This window comes from Thamnophis elegans, chromosome 7, assembly GCF_009769535.1.
Source record: "Thamnophis elegans isolate rThaEle1 chromosome 7, rThaEle1.pri, whole genome shotgun sequence".
Taxonomy (NCBI): Eukaryota; Metazoa; Chordata; class Lepidosauria; order Squamata; family Colubridae; genus Thamnophis; species Thamnophis elegans.
In genome coordinates this window covers 10,356,435-10,378,029 of record NC_045547.1, presented here as the reverse complement: position 1 = coordinate 10,378,029, position 21,595 = coordinate 10,356,435, and the positions used below count along the sequence as shown (strand labels likewise).

Genomic DNA, 21,595 nt, shown 5'->3' with positions numbered 1-21,595 from the left:
GTTTCACAAAGCTGAGACGACATTGTGACTACATAGATCCCACTCTTAATTGTTCAAGTAAATCATGCACAAGCAGTTACTTGTGTAAGTACATGTTCAGGGGAAAAAAGTATTTGAAACAGGCAGTTCTTGCTACAAGTTCCCTGGCACAAGGAATACTACAGCCACATCAAAATTCAAATCTCATTGGAATTCTGTTACCCTTGGCAAATTCAAGACTAACATAAAGTGTCTTGGGAAATCAGATCCAAGTAGAAGCCACTGCCTGTTCCAGAATTGAAAATTACCACCTTGATATTCTGGGAAGGCAGCAGAGCCATGACAGACTTCTCAATTTACCTCCAAGTTCTATCTTCTCTTATATATATAAAAAAACAGCTGTGTATGTTCCAGCCTAACTCTGAATGCCTCGAGCAATTTCAACCGAACTTGGTACACAGATGACTTACCCTCTGGAAACAAATACTGTGGGGGCAAGACACCCCTAACGCCTCTTAGGGTGGGTCTTCTGTTAAGATACAGCCTGTTGTGTCTTAAAATGGCTTCTACTGTACTACCTTTAAATGGCTTCTACTGTGCAGCTCAGTGGAGTTGCCATGGTAACGGCTTCACAGTACTCCACAAGGGGGCTCCCTCTGGTATGGGGGAAAATCCAACATTAGAAATTACGTTTGGTCTGGACATTTTCCCCCTATAAATCAGGGAAAGATAACGAATAATAACATTCTAATTGCGCTTTTCAGAAATATAAGCTAAAGAGAGAGTAATAACTTTGAAATATACCACAGCCGGAATTACTAGATAACTGCTGTTGAAAAATAAGGAAAAAGAAATAACACAATCTCACCTAGCAGTTTTATGTTTGCCCTGTATCCCTTGCATAGTGATAACATGAGCCTATCTTTCAGAAGGTTAGCTCTGGGTCCTATCTTCACATAGGATATTGTGGCGAAGGCTGTAAAGCTGAAGTCTTCCCTGGAAGGCAAAGTCTTTTTGTTACCAAAAGGATTGATTTTGTTAGAATATTCATGACTGGGAGAGACATGGTAACAAGATCAGCCAATGAATAGGCATAGCAACTAAGTCAGCCAATGGGAGCTTAAACAGATCTGAGTCTGTGCTGAGAATCGAAAACTGAAACTACTCTGTCTGCTCTCCTGCTTGGGTTTGCTTGTAACTTCCACCACGTTGAACGAATCTACTTTTGTTATTGTACATTTATTCATCTGTTATTATATATATAAAGAAGTTAATGAATCCAGCTGAGTCAGTTATCTGTGTGTGCTTTCTGGATTTGATTTTTCTGCAACAAACTCTGACAGATTTAGAGAGGTTTTACAGGACATGCACTAAGATTAGACACCAATTGCTCAAACCAGCAATCTGTGAAAGAGATATAAGCAGTGGGGCGATGAAGAATTTACATGGGTTGCACGGAAAAGAGCGGATTTTTAAAAACCGCCAGAACTTACTTCAGATACTGCTGCAGAATCAAATGGGCAACGATTCTCTCCAATGCATCGCGGGGAAGTTTGGGAGCAGCAATCTCCAATCCCAGTTTTGATAGACCCTTCCCCAGCCAAGTATCGATCAATTTCAGAGGGGTGAATTTCTGCTTCATTGGTCCACTTGCTTAAAATCTTGATGAGCTCCCTGCAGTGCTCTGTCACATCTACCTTCTCCAACGCTGAAAGGAGAGAATTAACACACACATGAACAATAATCAATCCAGGGAAAGCTAGAAAGATAAAAGCAGGAACTGAGATTCAGTTTCCGCCCTACGTGGCACCTTTTGGATAATCAACTCCCGTGTTTCTATATATGTAAAAAAAACAAAAAATGAAAGAAGAACAGAAACGAAATGATGATCTGTCCAGCGAAGTGGTCCAATATAAGAAGAATGTGAATCCAAACAAATCTAAAAATACAGGTCTCTTCTCGACAGGCCAAATCCTTCTAATTTCTCATAGTGATCAGCTGCCTCAGCAACTTTCAAAGAGGCTCTAAGAGATCCATGGATTTGGGATTTCAGACTATGCATCCCTAATTCAAATCCTGCCTGTCATGGAAAGTCTATGCAAGTCTATCAATAACATCCTAGATCAGGGGGTGTCAAACTCAATTACACTGAGGGCCACATTAACATAATGGTTGCCCTTTCATATAGATACAGAATAACAGAGCTGGAAAGGACTTTGGAGGCCTTCTATCCCCACCCTCTGCTCAAGCAGGACACCCTATATAATTTCAGACAAATCGTTCTCCAATCAATTGCTTAATAACCAGAGATTAGCACATATCCGACTTAACGCAGAGTCCTCCTAATAGTTACAGTTCTGTCAATTCAATATTTTGAGATTTCTATTTTTTGTGTTTCTAGAAACCGGATGGGAAAAGCTGAAATATTTATATCCATTTATTTATTTCTTCAATTTCTACAGCTGCCCAATTCAGCCAAGTCACTCTATGCATGACGTCTTGCGAGGGTTTGATATTGAATAATTTGTGTTTTCAGGGGTACGTACGTGTGTGTGTGTGTGTGTGTGTGTACACCGACAATGGAAATAGATATGCCTTTTCTTCCCCACACTCCCATCCATCAGAAGACACAGGCTGTGTCAACGTATGTTGAGAAAAATGGACATGTAAGACAATAAGATGGGAGTGGCATCTCTCAAACTCCTGTGGCACCAGGGCTCCGCAGCCCAGCCAGCTTTGCTGAGGGGGCGCCTGGCCACACTAACCACATCGAGGCTACTGCTTTCAGTGCTGGGGTGGGCAAGGCAGGGCGAAGACCGGGCAGGGTAAGACCAAAGAGCTGCAGGTGCTGCCGGGCACTGCCAGTCCCCATGCCACCACCTCCTATGCCCGCACCCAGGGGGGGGGGGGGGTTGTGGCCAGAGCTGAGGCAGCAGGGGCTGGCCCCTCACCATTTCCACAGCAGCCCTGTGGGCCAGATGTAGCCACACATCTGTCCTATGGGCCTTGAGTCTGACACTCCTGTCCTAGAGGTTCATCTCCACAAACCAATTGTGTTATTACTGGTAAACACTTTAAACTGTACTCCAAAATCTCAAGAAAATTGACATCAGTGAAAGTATTTGATATAGCCAGTTTACAACTTGGGAAAAAGAAGGCAGTGTTATCTCAGATTATCACCTGAATTTCTGTCGATAGATGAGATAAGGATAAGTTTAATAATAGACCGGGGAGAGTATAAAAAGATCACTCATGCCTAAGACATTTCTTGCTAACCTTTCTCATTTGCATATGAGTCAAACAAATCTATTACGCAAATGCCTTCAAAAGCCCTGAGTGAGAAACGGTTACTCATTTGATTTGTGGATGTCTCCTATGCTACGCTAACTATTATCAACAGGAAACTCTGATGATATTCTTAACAATCTCTAATGGTGTTTGGTGAACCGTTACACTAAAAGGCTGAACTAAAGCAGAGATGTACAAGAAGATTTCGGAATCCGGAACAATGACTCCAAACAGCCTATGCAAATTATCTCTTTCATCTTGTAAGCTCTTAAAATTCCACTTCGGAAAAACCGATTTGGTAGTGTTGTGGCCCACCAGCAGCCAGCAGAGCTGTCAGCCGAGTCAGACAGTGAGGAAGTTGGGGAGGAACATGGGCCAGTCCTGGAGTCTGGGGAAGGCTCTGATGAGGGCTCTGTATCAGAGGCAGAGAGGGGGCCAGGGCTGTCTGTCAGTTATTAGCTGCCTTCGGAGTCAGACATCAGTGAGGCAGACAAACAGCTGGAGCCTGTTCCCAGTGTGCGCAAGCGCAGAGTTGCCAGACGAAGGAAACAGCTAAAGAACAGGGGTCGACTTGGGAGTAAGGCCACAGGTGGACAATGAATGCCCCTCCCAGAGGAAATAAAAGAGGAGCAAAAGGGAGTGGAGTTTGCAGGAGACAATTAGTTTGCTTAATTGGTTCGTGACTCTCCTTGCCAAGTTTTGCAGATATCGGCCTGTCAGCTCTTCAAGCCAGATAAGGCCTGTGACTGTAAACCCTCCCTTGAAGACTTTGCTGGATGTAATGAGCAGAATCACAGTAACTTAATAAAAGCGGGTTTGTCGGACAAGGAGTTTGCTTCATGCTCTTGGGAAGCCTCGGTCAGACAGGTAGCAATTGTCTTCATTGAATTGTCTTTTTCCTGCTCTCTCACTTACTTTCTTCTTGGCAGCAGTTGTCACACATTTATTACAACTGGCAGAATCCCAGGCCTCGTCAAAGTGATGAGCGATCTGGACTCGGCGGCATCTGCAGCAGAAATACCAGAGTCAGAAGCAATCAGTGGGCCTACACACGCACAACCACCTACTGTCTATAGATAGTCCTCAACCACCTACTGCAGGGGTGTCAAACTCGATTTCATTGAGGGCTGCATCAGGGTTGTGTTTGACCTTGGGCAGTGGGGAGGGGGGCAGAAGCTCGACATCACTCATCAAGGCTCTGTTTTCAGCTGTGCACGGCTTGTCCGGGCTGCCAGTGAAAATGGAGCTCGGCTTCCCTGGCTGTTTTCAGGGCTGTCCCGTGGGCCAGATCTAAACACCACATGGGCAGGATTCAGCCCGCGGGCCTTGAGTTTGACAACCCCTGACTAGAGTCTACAGATACTCCTCAATTGTCATGGATTTCAGGTGCTACACCAGCCGAGAGCCCAGGGAAGGGGTGGCGGTGTGGCTATTGTAGTCCGGGAGTCTTTAGTACCTCGTAGGATCCCTGCTCCGGAGCTTGTCGGGTGTGAGTCCCTGCTGGTGAAGCTGGACCTCAAGGGTCAAGTGGGTCTGCTGCTTACGTACCTGCCTCCCAACTGCGTTGCAGCAGCCCTCCCCTCGCTCCTCGAGTCAGTAGCCGAGCTGGCAGCTGAGTTCCCTAGACTCATAGTTCTGGGGACTTCAACTTGCCTTCGCTCGGTGAACGCTCTGACGGAGCGCAGGAGTTCATGGCTTCCATGACAGCCATGGGCTTGACCTCAGGTAATTCGAGGCCCAACCCACTCAGCGGGTCACACGCTCGACCTCGTATTCCTCTCGGAGCAGTGGAGTTACGATCTTGGTCTGAGGGGTAATGAGATCATACCCCTGTCGTGGTCAGACCACTGCCTACTGAGGCTAGACTTCCGGAGGCCAAACCCCCACCGTAGGGAGGAGGAACCGACCAGGTGGTTCCGCCCCAAGCGACTGATGGACCCCATTAGGTTCCAGACGGAGCTTGGGGTTATTCCAGATACTCTCGCCCACAGTTCGGTTGAGACCCTTGTCGCTGCCTGGCACTCGGCAGCTTCGGGGTCTCTAAACCGGATTGCGCCACTACGGCCCCTCCGGGTCAGCGGCCCCCGGAGACCTCCTTGGTTTACCGAGGAGCTCCGGGAGATAAAGCGCCGGAGGAGACGCCTAGAGCACCTGTGGAGATTAGACAGGTCCGAATTGAACCGGGCACTTGTAACAGCATGCACCAAGGAGTATACTCGCGCTCTAAGATCGGCAAAAAGAACATACATTGCCTCCTTGGTAGCGTCCGCCGAGTTCCGCCCAGCCGCCCTGTTTGGGATAACCCGCTCCCTCCTAAATAGGAGGGAGGCGGGGGACCCCTTACAGGGTAAGGCTGAGGAGTATGTTCAGTTCTTGGCGGACAAAGTTGCCCGGTTTCGAGCGGACCTGGACTCCACTCTTGCAGAGCCAGCTGAGACACAGGGGAAAGACTTGGTAAACCCATCTCTGGGTTGAGTTTCAGGAAGTTGCCTCTGGGGATGTGGACAAGGCTATGCGAGCTGTGAGTACCTCCACTTGTGTACTGGACCCGTGTCCCTCCTGGCTGGTTGCCAACAGCAGTGAGGTGACACGAGGCTGGATCCAAGCGGTTGCTGTGGCATCTCTTCGGGAGGGGCATTTTCCCACCGAGCTTAAGGCAGCGGTGGTGAGACCCCTTCTGAAGAAACCGTCCCTGGATCCAGCTATTCTTAATAACTACCGTCCAGTCTCCAACCTTCCCTATGTGGGGAAGGTTGTTGAGAAAGTGGTGGCCCTCCAGCTTCAGCGTACCTTGGAGGAAGCAAACTATCTTGACCCTTCCAGTCCGGCTTCCGACCAGGTTACAGCACAGAAACCGCTTTGGTCGCATTGACCGATGATCTCTGGAGAGCTAGGGATGGAGGCTTTGCGTCCATCCTGGTTCTCCTTGACCTCTCAGCGGCTTTCGATACCATCGACCATGTATCCTTCTGCGACGACTGCGGGAGGTGGGAGTGGGGCGGCACTGTTTTGCAGTGGTTCTCCTCCTACCTCTCGGACAGGTCCGCAGTCGGTGTTGGTGGGTGGGCAGAGATCGTCCCCGAGGCCCCTAACATGTGGGGTGCCACAGGGGTCGGTCTTGTCCCCCCTCCTATTCAACATATACATGAAACCGCTGGGCGAGATCATTCGGAGGCACGGGATAAAGTATCACCAATATGCGGACGATACTCAATTGTATCTGTCCGCCCCGTGCCAACTCAATGAAGCGGTGGACGTGATGGAACAAGGTCTGGAAGCTGTTAAAGACTGGATGAGAGCAAACAAACTGGTGCTCAACCCAGACAAGACCGAGTGGCTGTTGTGTTTTCCTCCCAATAATTTGACCACCGTACCATCAATCAGGCTGGGGGGACAAAATTTATACCCCTCAGATAGGGTCCGCAACTTGGGAGTCCTCCTGGATCCACAGCTGAGTTTTGATCACCATCTATCGGCTGTGACCAGGGGGGCATTTGCCCAGGTTCGCCTGGTGCGCCAGTTGCGGCCCTACCTGAATCGGGAGGCTCTCACGACAGTCACTCGAGCCCTTGTGATCTCTAAGCTGGAATACTGCAACGTGCTCTACATGGGGCTGCCCTTGAAGAGCACCCGGAGACTTCAGCTAGTACAGAACGCGGCCGCGCGAGTGATTGTGGGCGCACCTCGGTTCGCCCACATAACACCTATCCTCCGCGAGCTGCGCTGGCTGCCTGTGGATCTCCGGGTGCAATTCAAGGTCTTACTTACCACCCATAAAGCGCTCCATGGTAGTGGATCTGACTATTTGAGAGACCGCCTTCTGCCAATAACCTCCCTGCGTCCCATCAGATCGCATAGAGCGGGCCTCCTCCGTATTCCATCCGCCAGTCAGTGCCGACTGGCGACTACCCGGAGGAGAGCCTTCTCAGTTGCTGCTCCGACGCTATGGAACAATCTCCCCGTGGAGATTCGTACCCTGACCACAGTCCAGGCCTTCCGTACAGCCCTCAAGATCTGGCTAGCCCGTCAGGCCTGGGGATAAACTCTTCCGCCTCTCCCGAATGCTGAGAGAATGTTGTGTTTTTAGTATTTTTCAGTTATTGCACATTTCTTTTTATGTTTGTCTTCACTCCCCTTCCTTTATTATTGTAAGCCGCCCTGAGTCCCCTCAGGGAAAAGGGCGGCCTATAAATGCTATTAAAATAAAAAAATAAAAATAATAAATGTGCATTTGGGCACTTGGCAACCGGCTCACTTACAGCTGTTCACAGTGCCCCACTCACATGATCTTACTTGCAACATTTTTGCTGGAAATTGGCTTTTACTTTAAGTCTCCAGAAAAACCTGTCCTTTAGCATATGATGGATTCGCTTAACAACCGCTGCATTCACACTACACCGCCGCACTGACTCAGCCATCATCGCAAAGAAAAAAAGTCATAAAATCAGGTCTGGTACACAGTAACCGACTTTACAACCGTCGTGACTTACAAACCAAAAACTCTTGGGCACAATCATGGTTGTAGGTCATAAACTACCTGTAGTTCAACATAGGAAAACATCTGTCAGTCCCACCAGTGAAGAAAGCCACTTGCCTTCCCATATCGTGACAGTAGGAAACCATCCCATACAGTTTCTGTTGTCCCACATTTTCCATCACCACCATAGTGCTGATTCTGAATATGTCACCAAAGCCGTAATATAAGATGCAATCAGCTCTCTGGTCATCCCGACCTGAAACAAATTTGATTTTTTTTAAAAAAATAAAGATACATTTTCACCTGCAGCTAAGAAACACAAATCTCTCCCAGAATCAGAGGTGGTATTCAGCCGGTTCAGACCGGTTTGCTTGAACCGGTAGTGGAAATCGCAGGTGGACCCACCACCTGTGCCGGTTCTATGCCATCCTATTTAGGCATGTTTTCAAGCCGGGCGCATGCATGCAAGCAATGCACATGATCAAAGTGCATGTACGGAAGGCCGGGCATATGCGTGGATGGGGCGCGTGCAAGCGAAGTGCAAGCGTGCATGCTCATATTTGTGAACAGGTAAGGAAAGTAAGTGAATACCACCCCTGCCTAGAATAGCTTCTCACTTAAGTATACCTGCACGTCCGCTCTCTTGGTAGTAATTTTCCATGGATTTACTCATGGAATGATGTATGACAAATCTCACGTCTGGCTTATCGATTCCCATGCCGAAAGCAACAGTGGCCACCACAACCTGAAATGTAAAGACGACCGAAATCAGGACATTAAGTCATCCCAGTTGAGCAGAAAAACTACTATATGATGTACTCCACCTGGATTTCGTTGGCACACCACCGCTTGTGAACTCTGCTCTTATCTTTGGGATCCATATTTGCGTGGTAGGTACCTGCTTTAATCCCCAGTTTTTGTAAATTCATAGTAACTTGCTCAGCATCTTTCTGGGAAAAACAGTAGATAATTCCTGTGTCAACAAAATAAGTAAGGCTGTTTAATGTAACAGAATAGAAGCAAAAGAGAGGGCTATTCAACCTAGGGGTGTCCAACCCCCGGGGGCCATGGCCCACTTCTGGACCTCGGCTCAGTTCGGCCGCCCAAGTGGTGGGCAAGTGTGCATAGTTACACAGCTCCACTTGCTAGCGCAGCTCCATTTGTGTGAACCGCGGGCGTGCATTTGTGCAACTGGAGATGCACGCACCTGACACTCACAAAACAATACACATTTTCTATTTTGAGCATGTCCTCAGTACTCAAACAGGGTGTGGGAAGAGGCTAACAATGGTGATCTCTTAGAGATGCTATCCGATTCTCAGAAGGGATTCTTTAGACTGCTCACCTGAAAGGCCTTTGTATCTTCCATTGATAAGCTTCACAATATCCTCAATGCAATTCTGAGCAGATGATGGCTTTTGACGAACCTAAAATGATATATGTGCTTTAGAAAAGAATTCAGAAATCCTTTAAGTCATTAGAGCCTTACATAAATTTAAAATTATCATCAGTCTCTCAGTATGGAAAGTTGAGGCCATCTGTTCTAAGTCCGTACTTTTCAGCTTCGGCAACTAAGACGGGTGGACTTCAACTCTCGGAATTCTTCAGCCCAGTAGGCTGGCTACATGTAGAATTCTGGGAATTGAAGCCCACATATTTTGAAGTTAACAAGGTTCTAAAACAAAGTTCTAAGTAAATAAAATGAGAGCAATGAAAGCAGAATGAAGGACAAATGAGTGATCTCCAGACTTGAGTTCCAGCAGTCCTGAACATTTTCCCAGAAGATCTAAGTAGGGGCAAATTAGAAGAGATTTTACTCATTTAAAATGGGGTAAGGAACGAATGTAACAAAAATACCTCGTAATAGAGATTGGGCCGGTTGAAGGATGCTGTGAACGTGATGCATTTGGACACACAGAGAATGTTCTGCGCATCACGCAGCACATGTCCTGTCGCAGTGGCAGTCAGTCCAATCAATGGAGCATTGGGAAACTGTCGTTTTAAGATCCCAAGCAACTTGTAATCTGGATGTGTAAGAAAAGAGCAGAGATGTTGCATTACATCACTGATAGTAGGCCATGTTTGATGTAGAGGTTTAAGGCACAAAGCTAGAAATCAGGAGGCTGTGATTTGTGTGTCGCCACAAGCATGAAGCCAGCTGGTTGACTTTGGGCCAGTCCCTTTCGCTGCCTTAGGAAGAAGCAGTGGAAAAACATTTCCAAAAATGTGGCTAACGTTTTACTTCTGAGTAGAAAAATCCCACTACAACTAAGCGTAAGATAAAATGTGCATGTTGTGGTCTGCCAGCAGTCAGCAGAACTGGTGGCAGACTCAGACAGTGAGGAGGTTGGGGAGGAACATGGGCCAATCCTAGAGTCTGGGGAAGGCTCTGATGAGGGGTCTGCGTCCGATGGAGCCAGGGCTGTCCAACAGTTATCAGCTGCCTTCAGAGTCGGATATCAGTGGGGCAAAAGAACAGCTGGAGCCTGTTCCCGATGTGTGCATATGCAGAGCTGCCAGGAGAAGGGAACAGTTAAGGAACAAGGGCTGACTTGAGAGTAAAGCCAAGACTTGGGAGTTTGCAGGAGACAATTAATAGTTCAATTCATTAGAGTGAAGATCTGTTCCTGACTTCTTGCCAAGTAATTGCTGCTACAGCATGGCGTTTGGAAGATATCGGCTGATAAAGCCTCCAAGCCTGATAAAGGTCTGTAGTTGTGAACTCTCATAAAAGACTGTTGGCCGGGACTTTGCTAGAGAGGAATTCCCTTTAATCTGAATAAAAGGGGTTTTATCGGGATGAGGAGTCTGCTTCATGCTTTGGAAAGCCTAGGTCAGAACAGTGAAGAAAGCAGCAATTTGATTGCTAGCAGAGAAAAAATAGCAATTCTCCCTTTCTGCATTAAGTTTCTCCTGGGTAGATATACCAGGTCTGAAGTCATGCCCCCACTGGCTACAACAATGGACTTCGTCTACGGCAATCCGGGTCAGCTGTCCTGTTTGGTAAGCCTTTTCTAGTTTGGACATAAACATCTTGCTTTTTGCTATCTTCTCTGGAGTAACATAAAGAAGCTTGAGTTGCGAGTTGCGAGACAGCATTTCGCCATGAACCCACTTCACATGTTCCTGGGGAGGGGGGGAAGGAGAGAAAAAAGATATTGTTCAAGTCAGTTAGAAAATGCCAAGGCCTGACTCAATATGACTCAATTTGTCATACACGTTTTGGCACAAAGCCACTTCAGACCAATGGTGGAATTCAATTTTTTTAACTACTGTTTACTAATGTTCTGTGGGCATGGCTTGGTGGCCGTGGTTTGGTGGGCATGGCAGGGGAAGGATACTGTAAAATCTCCATTCCCACCAGAGGTGATATTCAGCAGGTTCTGACCAGTTGTGAAGAACCAGTAGCAGAAATTTTGAGCAGTTTGGAGAACCAATAAATATTACCCATCTATTAACTGCCTCCTGAGTCCCAGCTGATTGGGGGAAAATGGGAATTTTGCACTAACCTTCCCCTGGAGTGGGGAGGAAATGGAGATTTTACAGTATCCTTCCCCTGCCACGCCTAACAAGCCATGCCCACAGAACCGCTAGTAAAAATTTTTGAATCCCACCTTTGATTCCCACCCCGCTCCAAGGGAAGGTTACTGCAAAATCCCCATTTCCTCCTGATCATTTCCCCTTCCGAACTCTCTGTACTATCCATTATGTAATCATTTCTTTTACAAGTAGTCCTCAACTTATGACCAGAATTGGGACCAGAATTTCTGTTTCCAAATCATTGTGGTTGTAAGATGAGTTGGACTCAATTTTACGACCATTTTTATAATGGATCATTACGCGAATCACTTTGGTCATTGCCACAATTTCAAGTGTGAGCCCGTTCTTCCAAATGGGCATTTCTTGCTGGAAACCAACAAAAAAAAAAAGCTCACGAATTGCAACCATGTGACTGCAGGACACTGTAACTGCGATAAATGCAAACTGGTTCCTGCATTGCAATCACCTGACTCCACAGGGATGGCGTGACGGTCATAAATGTGAGGACTGGACTTTTTTCACCACTGCTGTAACTTTAAATCGTCATTAAGTTGAGAACTGCCTGCCTGAGGCTTGTTTACAGTTCAAACTTTCAGTAGTAGCCGTTCCACATCAAACACAAAAAGAGAAGGCTCACCTTTCGCCTCTGAATTTTTTAATTATCTGGGAAACTAAGGTCACAGAGGTAAGTTCTGATTTGTCTGCCAGATAAAGAGAGATCATTTCCAAGAGGGAAGTGTGTGCAGATTCTCAATCATCCAGATCATGACTGTCCCCCAAAGATGCTTTTCCAAAAGGCAACTGGACTTTCTTCTTTTTATTCCCCACCCCCCCTGAAAACGTTTCACTTCTCATCCAACAAGCTTCTTCGATTCTGAAGAACTGAAGTGAAACGTTTTCGGGGGGGGGGGGGGGGAATCAAGGAAGTCCAGTTGCCTTTTGGAAAAGCACCTTTGGCTTTTCAATCAAGTGTTAAATCCAAGGTTGTTTGTCGTGGCATCAACATATAGATCTTTTTCCTATGTCATTTTGGTGGCAAAACTCATTCTAATCAGCAGAATCACACTCTTGTTCACTTACAGCTGCTGCTTTCAAAAAACCAACATTTCTGGTAATCAAGCCATACCTTGCTGCTGGAAGCGTTCAGTAAAGTTGCCGATATACCCAGCTGTTCCAACATCATTAGCTGATCCTCCATGAGGGAGATGAGAGGACAGATCACAAGGGTAAAGCCTGTATGTTATGAAAATGGAAAATAAAAAAGTATATTATTAAAAAAAAGGGTAAAGCCTGGAACAAAAAGAAAATTGTATGACTTAATCATTGGAAAAATGTATTTTCTTTGTTGGCACATTTTCATTTAATAAGAGAAATGTCATACTGCAGAAGGAAAGCAGAGGGGTCCTTCATGCTGCCTGAGTTTGATTGTTTTCCTGCAGACATATCATTACCCAAACTAGGCAACATCATCAGTGCTAATAAGGAGTGAGGTTTGCTCTCTGTTTATATTCAACCCCAACCTCTGGTCCATGGATCGGCATACCAGCAACCGGACTGTGCAAACAAATATGTCAGGTCTGCAGCCATCTTTTCTTTTGGATCTTTGAGCTGCCACACTTTCTATTAGTCTACTATGCATTTTCTATTGTGGGGAAATGGGAGGGGGGATTATAGGAGTGAGATGCAATGTAGCCATAACAAAATTCTTTCTAGAAAGTCAAGGCATTCCTTTGTCTTTGCACCTCTGCACCTGGCCGGAACTGGATGGGTGGAACTGCCAGCATGGCAGTGGGAGATTGGACCATTGGATGGACTTGTGGGTGTGGGGGCAAGATCTTGAACTTTCAACTGGGTGGGGAAAACCGGAAAGCTTTCAGATTCGGGTTTCCCCCCAGATGTGCCAACATGGCTCTCTTAATAAATTGGTACTTTGAGCAATACTTTGCCTTTGACTCTGATTTACTTTTGGATGCTATTTGGAATCCTGACAAAATGAAACCCCATCCATGGGATGCAGCAGCACATGAAACCACACCCCCTCCTGGTCCATGGAAAACCCTCCCTCCACAGAACCGATATCTAGTGCCAAAAGGTGTGCTGGGGTGGGGGCACTATTCTAGGTGGCTTGTTGCACTAGAATTGCTTAACACCAATCTTTATCAGCAGATTGAATTATTTGGAAGGAAAAGGTTTTCCTATCTGTTTGTCCTAACTGGTCTAAAGAGCATTAGGCTGGAAAAGGCTGTTAGAACATTATGCAGTATGAATCCATTACTTCTTACTGGCTTGAACCAGCAACAGTTGCTGGAGTTGCAAAGCACAGGTCCTTACCCTGAGATCCTTCTGCTGGCAACTGATAACACAGGCTCTTTCCCCCTCCAGTAGGCATGACAAGGAACACATCTCTGCCTGCCATGGTTGCATTAATTGTCTCCAGCTGCAAGGGCCTAAATTCCTGGAGGCCAAAGCTCTTTTGTAACACAGCCCTAATCTTTGTGGACCATGGAAAGTCTGTGAAAAGAACATTTAAAAACAACTTTTAAACTTTAAAGTGACGTTGAGCTGGCCACGCCCCCTAAGGTCAAACACAACCCTGATGCAGCCCTCAAGAAAATCGAGTTTGACACCCCTGATCTAATTGAACATCAAACTGGTGGTTATTTGCACGTCAAACTGCTTAATATAGCAGTGAAGAATCTTCCCCAAATTTAAATTCATCTGAAGCAACATGAGCGGGAACTCTGCATGAAGAAGGATTATGGAGAGCATGCAGTAGAGGACATATGCTGCTTTCACCCCAATTTAACTGAAAAAGAGACGAACATAAAATGGACAGCCTTTGCATTTAATAGCAGTGGACATCTTTTGAATATTAAATGTAATGTAGTTTAGGTCATTGTTTGACTTAAACGTCAACATAATAAAGATTCTGAACTTGCAAGACCTTCTTTTTTCCAGTCCTCGGTTGCTGAATCAGCCTCTTTGCTGCTCCCGCTTTCCGTATCGGAAAACTGTCTTATTTTCTTCTTCAAGGTGGCCTTCTTTTGAATGAGTTGTTGCTGATGTTCAAGAAGTTCTTGAATCTGGATTTCCAATGCCTGCAGCTCATCGTCAACAGATGCCAGCTCCTCCTGCAGCACTGAAGTAGGGGGAAATTGCAACATTTTGTTTTCCATTTGGTGGAAAATTAATACACCCTGGATTCAATGTAAGGAATTGTCATGCTTTCTCTTTCTCTTATGCTTGCTCCAACCAAGCCTCCAAAGTAGCTCTAAAGAAAGGCAAGCTCCATGATGACTAAACTTGTCAATCATTATATCCAGTAACAGGTATATATACCTGTTGTAATAAAGTATTTTGGAAGCATGACTTACCCGAAAGAGTCGTTGACATCGCCTTTGAAGAGCTTCACTAACAAATATTGATCAAAGCAATGCTCCAACAGTTTCTTCCTGCAAAAAAAAAAGTTGCTGTAAATCGAGGACTTGTACTCTTGTATAATCAAGGCTGTGGTTTTCCCAGTTGCAATGTATGGCTGTGAAAGTTGGACAATAAGAAAGGCTGAGCGCCAAAGAATGGAGGCCTTTGAACTCTGGTGCTGGAGAAGATCCTGCAAGTCCCTTGGACTGCAAGGCGATCCAACTGGTCAGTCCTAGAGATCAACCCTGATTGCTCTTTAGAAGGCCAGATCTTGAAGATGAAACTCAAATACTTTGGTCACCGAATGAGAAGGAAGGAGAAGAGTCTAATGCTGGGAAAGACTGAGGGCAAAAGAAGTGGACAACAGAGAATGAGGTGGATGGAGTCACCAAAGCAGTATGCGTGAGCTTAAATGGACTCTGGGGGATGGTAGAGGACAAGAAAGCCTGGAGGAACATTGTCTATGGGGTCACAATGGGTCGGACACAACTTCGCAATTTAGAACAAGACTTGTACTCTATGCTAACCCTAACAGGATGAATAAAATGCCAGTGTTGGACTATGTGTTTCAACCCTGTTCAATGGGTACAGCATCCCCAGTCTCACTTACAACTTATTAAATTCAGCAAGTTGACAGACATCATGTAGTGCTTAAGATCTCCAAATTGCCACTGGTCCTCAAGTCTTCTGAGGAAGGAAAACATTTTACTTTGCCCTGAACTCTGTGTGAAAAGAGCAATAATAGTTTGTTATTAGATAGCCTTTTTCATTTTAAAGCCAGTTTACTTTTTTTAAATCCAGATTTTAAACTAAAAACAAAGACTATAACGCAAAAGACCATTAAGAAAACACTCAAAATCTAGAGTAATGCGATATCTTTTATAAGATAAGGAACAATTCAGAAGTCCTAAAATAGCAAACAAGCTTAGTTTCTCCTGAAATATGTGTAGGAAGTTAGCACCCACCCCTCTCCTAGAAAAAAAAGAGCAGAGGTGGCGCAGTGGTTAGGGTGCAGTACTGCAGGCCACTTCAGCTGACTGTTATCTGCAGTTCAGCGGTTCTAATCTCACCGGCTCAAGGTTGACTCAGCCTTCCATCCTTCCGAGGTGGGTGAAATGAGGACCCAGACTGTGGGGGCGATATGCTGACTCTGTAAACCGCTTAGAGAGGGCTGAAAGCCCTATGAAGCCGTATATAAGTCTAACTGCTATTGCTATTGCTAAAAATGAGATATTTTAGCAAATATTAAAAGGACAGAATATTTCCCCTAAAAGGGATGCAAAAATCAGCCCCGCACTTTCCCACCCCGTCAATGGGCTATTAAGACCTGAGCCAGTCTATTCTACATAACAAAGATCTATCCTCTTCAGCCCAGGATGATGGGATTAAGACATGGCCCTCAGGACATGATAGGATTAGTCCTCTACCCATCTAGCAACAGAATTCACCACATGGCACCTGGCTGGATTATATCACCCAGCAACAGCTCAACTAAGCTTGGGACTCAAAAGACAGACAGCCTACAAAGTTATCTAAGACCCCCACCCCCTGGGAGTCTGACTACTAATCAGAGTGCATTTCCTGCGCAGGAACTGGAAGCTCTAGGGTGGGGCCCAGAGAGGGCATAAAACCAGGGCACTCTCCGCATCTCTTCCCTTTTTCTTCAAGATCTTCAAGGCATGTGATCCCCTTTTCCACAGCATCTCAAACCATGTGGTCCTGTCCACCATTAAACCATCTTTCCAAACAGTCTCCAGGTTTCTAGTGCCTTTTTCCTCACTTGGAACTGAACCCAGATGGACATTTCTTCCAACATATGCAACTAACCTGAATATCAGGCAGAGCAAAGTAGTAGTTTAAAAATCTGGCACACTGTTAACATTGGGAGATTGTTGATTGGATTGGTTTAAACTCTTCTCTGAGCTATGCAACTTTCAATTGTCAGTGACATTGGGACAAAAGATAATTCCTAGGATGTTTTCTTTCTTGTATGCAACCTATTGTGGCCACTAGAGAGCAGCATATAATCTGTTCAAATTCATCTTTTTTTGGCTCAGTTTAGGGAGTTGAATTCTACACACCTCTTCAGGTTGCCAAGGTTAAGAAACATTGCTATGGGTTGGGGTTTTTTAGGGGAGGGGGAATCTTCGAGGCAGTGTTGAGTCCTGGCAACTGCCTGGAAAAGTCCCTGAAGTTTTCTTGGCAAGATTTTAGAAGCGATTTGCCTGTTTCCTAGGACTGAGAATGACTCCTAGAAAGCATCAAAACAAAGACAAGCCAATATACAGAAGTAAATAAAAAAGATGCTGCCATTAGTACTTTGCAAAACAAAAACCCCTTTAAGAAATAAATCTTTAAAAAACCTCTAGATCGAAGAAAGGACTTGCATAAATGCTTGCCCTAATATTGTAGTCATCAGAGGAATTCCATCAAATCCCCATTTTCTGAAGTTCCTTGCATTCCCTTCTTAAAAAAAGTTCATTTAATTTATACCACTGTTTTTTCAGTACCACATTATAGGAAGTTAGCACCCACCCCTCTCCTAGAAAAATGAGATATTTTAGGACATATTAAAAGGGCAGAATATTTTCCCTAAAAGGGAGGCAGAAACTCAGCCCCCCCCCCCACCTTTGTCAATGGGTCATTAAGGCCTGAGCCAGTCTATTCTACATAACAAAGATCTACCTCCTTCGGGCAGAGCCATAATAGGAATTGGCCAAAGCCCTTTCATTACATCATCACCCAACAAGGCTCAACCAAGCCTGGGACTTAGGTCAGCCTGCAGAGTTGCCCCTGCATGGCCCATGGGAATCTGACAACCAATCAGAATACAAGCTCAAATTCAAAAGCCCAGAGAGGGCATAGAACCAGGACATTCTCAGCATCTCTTCCCTCCCCCCACCCTCTAGGACCTCAAACCATGTGGTCCTGTCCATCATCAATAAACCTTCTTTCCAAGCAACTTCCATGAATCCAATGTCTTTTTCCTCACTTGGAACTGAACCCAGATGGACATTTCTTCCAACAACATAAAGGCATTCTTAAACCGTTCAACTTTGTCAGACGTGTTCCAGATAATTTCGCACAGAGAGGCTGCTTCCCCAACATTAGTTTTGTAGGTTGAATTTTTTTTTTTGGGGGGGGGGAGGAAATGAAGTACTGAAACCTGTGAATTCCCCACTCTGCCCATGTTCTACAGAGAATCAGCTCAGATATACATTTGACATTTGAGTAAGAGAAGCAAAGTTAACAACGATTACACTCGCGGAATTTCTGCTTGTTACATAGTATTTCAAAACAGAGGACCTGCATTTCAACCATTACAAAATATTTGCTATTGTCAGTGTTACTGCTTTCTATCTGCTTCCACATCAGAATGGAACTTCTATCCAGAAAAGTGCTAACTAGATGAAGTTCCAACCTGTTTTTGCAGCTTCCAAATATGGAAAGCAAGCAGTTTTTCATGGACTTTTTAAACTATACTAAATTTACCAAATATCCTCTTCTGTCAAAAAAACCACCCAAAAAGACCAAAAACAGCCTTGCCCTCACTGCTAACATTACAGCATCACTGCCAAAGCTTTCAGACAATTTTTTAGGACTGGAGTTTCTAGATAAGACATATCTGTCTGTCTTGAACAATCACACAATTCTGTCATAATGAGCTGCCATAACAGTCTATGTGGAAAAAAGAACATAGTTTTGCAAGTTTACATGGTATTTCATGTAATATTTGGTGAATCAGTCTCTAGAACAGCTTATCATAGAAATATTTTCCTGATGATAAGGTGAAATCTTAGTCATGGCTCTGCACGCTAAGTTCTGATTCAAATCTGCACTTATGACTGTAGGAAGTTACCACCTACCCCTCTTCTAGGAAAATGAGATATTTTAGGAAATATTAAAAGGGCAGAATATTTTCCCTAAAAGGGAGGCAGAAACTCAGTCCCTACCCCACCTTTGTCAATGGGCCATTGAGGCCTCAGCCAGTCTATTCTACATAACAAAGATCTACCTCCTTCAGGCAGAGCCATAGTAGGAATTGGCCAAAGGCCTTTCATTACATCATCACCCAGCAAGAGTCAACCAAGCCTGGGACTCAAAAGACAACCTGCCCCTGCATGGCCCCATGGGAGTCTGACAACCAATCAGAATACAAGCTGAAATTCAAAGCCCAACAGAGGGCATAAAACCCAAGCATTCTCAGTATCTCTGCCCTTTTCTTGCCCAGATCTCAAGCCATGTGATCCTGTCCATTATCAATAAACCTTCTTTCCAAGCAACTTCTATGTATCTAGCGCCTTTTTCCACACTTGGAACTGAACCCAGATGGACATTTCTTCCAACATTACTTTGGCAAGTAGCAAATATATTTAGTTTGAACAGGAAAAAAAAATCATCCCTTTCCTCTCCTATTCCATCCCAGCAGGAACCATAACTGGTCATACACCTTTCTTCAGTTCCAAACCTACAGCAGCAGCTTTATTTCCACCTCATGCGTAAGCATGGTCAGAAGACGGATTTGGGGAAAGTTCAGCAAGCCATGCTTAGCTTAAATTAAGCATGTTGTATGAACATGTTTCTGAATGAAGAGGTTCATTGGCTGGATGTTGCTCAGTTAGCACTCCTCTGAGGGAGATGGGTAGTTAAGAAATACAAAATATAAGTCAATTAAAAAAATCCCTAGAATAAAATAACTCTTGGCTAAGACGTCTGCCTAAGATGCAATAATCCCAGTAAGGGTATGGCTAGCTGATGAGAGCTAAATAGCTTGAAATAGATCTATACTAGTCTCCCTTTATTTATTTATCAGCACAAATATAACACAAATATAACAAAGGCAACAGTAAAAATATTGGGTTTCTGTCGTGATGGACTCTTGTGACGAGCCGATTGACATATAATGGAAGCAGTTAGCTTCCTCCCATAATTGGGGCATACCAGTGGTTGAATATATACCTTCCTCCCTGGCTTCTGCTGATAAGGAGGACCTGTGGCTTAATGGCTAAGACGTCTGCCTAAGATGCAATACACCACAGGTTTGAATCCCAGTAAGGGTATGGCTAGCTGATGAGAGCTAAATAGCTTGAAATAGATCTATACTAGTCTCCCTTTATTTATTTATCAGCACAAATATAACACACACATACATATATATATATATATATATATATGTGTGTGTGTGTGTGTATACGCATATATACATATACACACACACACACATATATATATATATATATATGTGTGTATATATATATTCTCTCTCTCCTTTGTAAAACAACACTGGGTCACAGGGTGGCACCAACCCCTCCTCCTTTATTGATTTTTCCTTGCAATTTAGGATAATGGTCCTCATTGCAAGACAGCCATCAACCAAGTCCTCCTCCTTCAATTCACCTCACAGGGCTGTTGTGGGAGAAATGGGGAAAGGGAACATGATGTTCACTCACTTGAAATTTTTAACGAAAGAAAGGATATTAATCCAACAAATACATACCAGTATGTCCTTTTCTTGTGGAAAAAGAAAAATTAGATTAGCATACGCCAGTGATGGCGAACCTTTTTCACCTCAGGTACCAAAGGGACGTGAGCACGCGCTAACGCTGCATGCTCATGTGCCCACCCCCATAATTTAATGCCCCCCCACACTGTTCCCCCTGCGTATGCGCACACAGCTTTCTTGGAGCCTGGGGAGGGCAAAAATGGCTTCCCCCGCCACCCGGAGGCCTTCTGGAGACTGGAAACACAAAAAAGCACTTTTGGGACAACCATGACCTGGATGACTGAGAATCTCTACAGACTTTTAACTATACAATTTGAGATGAACTCCCTTTGAATGGTGAGTAGGAATGGGTTTCCAGAGGGAAAAATTGCAGATTACAGGAACCATTTGCACCACTCAGGCGACCCTGATGACACTGATAAAACTCCAAGTGCTTCACGGCCCTCTAAAACAGTGCTTCTCAACCTTGGTCACCTGAAGATGCGTGGATCTCAACTCCCAGAATCCTGGGAGTTGAAGTCCACGCATCTTCAGGTGGGCCAAGTTGAGAAGCACTGCTCTAAAAGGATGCAAATGACCAGCTGCCTGCAAAGAACATAAATCCTTCCCTTCCCCACCATACTGTGGGAGCTGAAGAAGCTTCTTGGATGAGAAGTGAAACATCTTCAAAGAAAAACCAAGAAAGTCCAGTTGCCCTCCAGACAAAAAAAAGCACCTTGGGGACAACCATGACCTGGAGGACTGATAATCTCTACAGGCTTTTAACTATACAATTTGGGGTGAACAACCTTTGAATGCTGTGGGGAATAGGAATGGATTTCCTGAGGGAAAAATGGCAGACTACAGGAATCATTTGCACTACTCAGGTGTGACCCTGAGGACACAGATAAGCCTCCAAGTGCTTCAACGACGCTCTAAAAGGATGCAAATGATTCAACGATCCTCTAAAAGGATGCAACGACCCTCTAAAAGGATGCAAAGATGCAAGGAATATAAACCCTTCCATTCCTCACTATCCTGTCAGAGCTGAAGAAGCTTCTTGGATGAGAAGCGAAACGTCCTCAAAGAAAAAAAACAAGTCCAGTTGCCTCTTGAAGGCGGGGGGGGGAATCACCTCTGGGTCCCTCCCGGAGCAGCCTTCGACCTGCCGCCCATTCCCTCCCCTTCCCCCAAATGAGAAGACGAACCTCTCGTACTGCCTTTCTCCCCTCACGCCGCGCTCAAGAAACCCCCCAGCCGGCGTCCTGGCCCCGCCCCTCCATGTTCTTTTTCTTTCTTTCTCCCTCCCGCCCTTTCCGGGCCTGCCTCAGCCAATCCGCCGCGGCGCGCGCTCTCCCCTCCGGATCCTCGCGCTTTTTATACCCTCGGCCACCTCAGCGCAGCCGAAA

The 21,595-nt window shown here is 45.2% G+C and overlaps 1 protein-coding gene across 1 annotated transcript; it reads right to left on the bottom strand.

Moving 5' to 3' along the window:
• Positions 1-1,468: 1,468 nt before the first annotated feature.
• On the bottom strand, positions 1,469-21,537 carry RECQL (RecQ like helicase). The gene is given in 16 exon segments (XM_032222059.1): positions 1,469-1,631; positions 1,633-1,687; positions 4,183-4,212; positions 4,215-4,273; positions 7,862-8,000; positions 8,372-8,489; positions 8,569-8,717; positions 9,090-9,171; positions 9,602-9,768; positions 10,672-10,870; positions 12,411-12,517; positions 13,616-13,795; positions 14,229-14,423; positions 14,659-14,736; positions 15,315-15,426; positions 21,395-21,537. Coding segments are annotated over 14 exon segments (1,662 nt in total). The 5' UTR covers positions 14,678-14,736; positions 15,315-15,426; positions 21,395-21,537.
• Between the last annotated feature and the right edge of the window lie 58 nt (positions 21,538-21,595).